The sequence below is a fragment of the Galeopterus variegatus genome, unplaced genomic scaffold (assembly GCF_000696425.1).
Source record: "Galeopterus variegatus unplaced genomic scaffold, G_variegatus-3.0.2 Scaffold5092, whole genome shotgun sequence".
Taxonomy (NCBI): Eukaryota; Metazoa; Chordata; class Mammalia; order Dermoptera; family Cynocephalidae; genus Galeopterus; species Galeopterus variegatus.
In genome coordinates this window covers 1,060-3,868 of record NW_007731203.1, presented here as the reverse complement: position 1 = coordinate 3,868, position 2,809 = coordinate 1,060, and the positions used below count along the sequence as shown (strand labels likewise).

At 36.1% G+C, this 2,809-nt stretch overlaps 1 protein-coding gene across 1 annotated transcript in view; it reads left to right on the top strand.

The window, feature by feature from the left end:
- LOC103604339 (ADAMTS-like protein 3) overlaps positions 1–2,371 on the top strand; it is a 127,508-nt gene extending 125,137 nt beyond the window's left edge. The window contains exons 11-12 of the mRNA XM_008588898.1: positions 1,929–2,001; positions 2,283–2,371. Coding sequence (XP_008587120.1) covers positions 1,929–2,001; positions 2,283–2,371 — 162 coding nt within the window. The remainder of the gene's footprint in view (positions 1–1,928; positions 2,002–2,282) is intronic.
- The last annotated feature ends 438 nt before the right edge of the window (positions 2,372–2,809 follow it).

The window sequence follows — 2,809 nt, the reverse complement described above, 5'->3', positions numbered from 1 at the left end:
CTGGGATGGAATTCCACTCTGCCTCTTAGGAACTGTGTGACCTTGAACAAGGTCCTTAGGTAGTGGGTTGTCTGTTTGCTCATCTGTTAAATAGGAATGAAGCTATTGGCCTGCGAGTGTGTCAGGAGGATTAATGAGAGCACATATTCAGGACAGTGCCTGTCGTGATGCAGGTCATCAAGAACTCTCAGCCCCCTTCCCCGCCGCCAAGGCTTCTATCCAGGATTGGTGGGGCCTGAAGTTTAAACAGATTAGAGGTGTTTCTTTAAGAAAAACTGATACAAAACACAGATATTGGGTATTGAAGTGAATATTTAGAATAAGAAAAAAACTGCAAGAACTTACAAATTTAAAAAGCTGACAACAATCCTAATGTGAACTCTAGACTTTAATAATTAATGTTAATAATGATGTATCAATATCAGCTCAGTTGCAACAACTGTACCACACTAAGGCCAGATGTTAATAAAAGGGGAAGCTGTAGGGGAGAAGAGGGGTGAAGGGGCATATGGGAGCTCTCTGTACTATCAGCTCAGTATTTCTGTAAACCTAAAATTGTCCTAAAAAATAAATCTATTGATTAAGGTAAACATACATAGACACACATATATACTCCCCAACATATGTAGATAAATTGAAAAGATATCCTAGATTTTCATGACATGAAAACATTTTATTCACAGGGAAGAGTAACTTCCAAATGACAAGCAAATAACTCAAGAAAAAAAATGGTGACAACACAAACTTCACAAAACAACAGAAAAAAATAGCATAATGTTTTTATTTATTTTAACTGCCCAATACATCTATAATATTTCTTCCTATATTGTTTGACTGAATACTCTTTGATGGCCTCTGCATATGACAGCAATTTTGCGAGTTTGATTTCTATAAACAGAATAGAAAGGTAATCCTTTATCATGGTTGATCAAAAATTTCTTTAATTTTTTTATTGATAGTTTCGAAAGGTTTGTCCCAGCTTTACAAATTGTTTTAGGTAATGTCATGTGAATTTTTAATCTAATTTAAGAAAACCTATAATGAGTTTCTTTCATATTTGAGCAGTGAGATTTCAGGGTATTTTGATTTATTTTTGTCTTGTGATCTCATCTTAAATACTTTTAAAATTGAGAATTGGAAGGAGGTCATGCAAGGGAGGGGCCCTGGAACACAAGCATCATAGAAAATCAGCTTTCACCCCCAGTGTAATTTCTCTTGCAGTTCCCATCTGTTCCACATGAATTAGCAGAAATGGGTAGCATCCACGGATAGGACGTCTTGGCATCGTCTCTCCTATATATGCTCCTCTGTCTACATGATTATTTCCATGTACTTTAGTAAGGTATTACCAATTCTAATGACAGCTATCTTCCTTCTTGAAATAGAAAAAAGATTATTCCCACGTGTTAGTAAGAAGGACGCTTCCTTGGTACTTTAAAGGAGGATGGTAAAATTCTCCTTTGTTATTTTTGGGTTCATTATCCATACAAATAACTTCATAATTAACCATTCAACAAATAATTGTTTGACTGTGTCTGTCTTACAGAAAAATCACTAGTTGCCGTGACAGGTGCGAACACTGATTAGGTAACTCGGTCAGTGAGGTCATTTTTCCTTCCTTCTTCACGCAATAGTGCTTTCCTAGCCACTCTCTCAGTGCCTGCAATTTCCCTGAAACAGCCCAAAGTTATTTCCTTTCTCACTTCTTAACTAGATTGCTTTTTTTTCTTCATGTCTAAGGAGGCTTCAAAGGACAGAAAGGGGCACCAGTTTGTTGCTCCATGCCAGATGTAATTAGCATTCGTCTCCCTCCATAACTATGATGACAGTAAAAGTTTGAGTAAACTGTATCATGGACTCTCTCATCCTCCCAACTTCCTTAACATCCGTGTCTTCTGCTTTTCTCTATTAACTTCTGCATTCAATAGGCCAAAAAGAATTTGTGGCAAAAGAAAGTAAGCTGTTCTGGTTGGAGCTTTAATATACAAACAATAGAAGTTGGTATGGTTTATAAAAGGCATTTTTATGTTAACTTTGAGAGCATATTCAACTGTGTCATGAGATCATTTTGGTGCATTTTGATAATGTGTTATTTTAAAAAATACAGCAGAAATTTTTATTCATTTCAGGAGCCACCTAATGTATTATGCTGAAGGGTTGAGCTTGCATTTAAAAGACATGACCTCTTTATTAATGAAATCTTCAGCCAATAACGATTACGTATCCAACTCCTTAATGATTAATAGTAATTAAGCTCATTGTTTATGTTTCTTTTTTCTTAGAAAAAGGTCCAGTGGAAGCTACATTACCTTGGCTGAAACAAGCACAAGAACTAGAAGAAACCAGAATAGCAACAGAAGAACCAACGTGAGTCCAGGACCTTTTGTGGGAGTAATCAGGGCATAGCCAGTTAACAGTATATATGACATTTTTGTGCTCATTGGAGTACAATGATACATTTAGTATCCAAATGACCTGGATTTACAGACCCTAGAGAGCTTGAGCTGGCTAGAATTTTTCTTTATTTCACAATTCAGCAGTCCTACTTTGGCAGTACCTGTGAGAAGCACAGAAAAGAATGGTGTTATTTAACAAATAGAAAAAAGATTATTCCCACGTGTTAGTAAGAAGGACGCTTCCTTGGTACTTTAAAGGAGGATGGTAAAATTCTCCTTTGTTATTTTTGGGTTCATTATCCATACAAATAACTTCATAATTAACCATTCAACAAATAATTGTTTGACTGTGTCTGTCTTACAGAAAAATCACTAGTTGCCGTGACAGGTGCGAACACTGATTAGGTAACTCG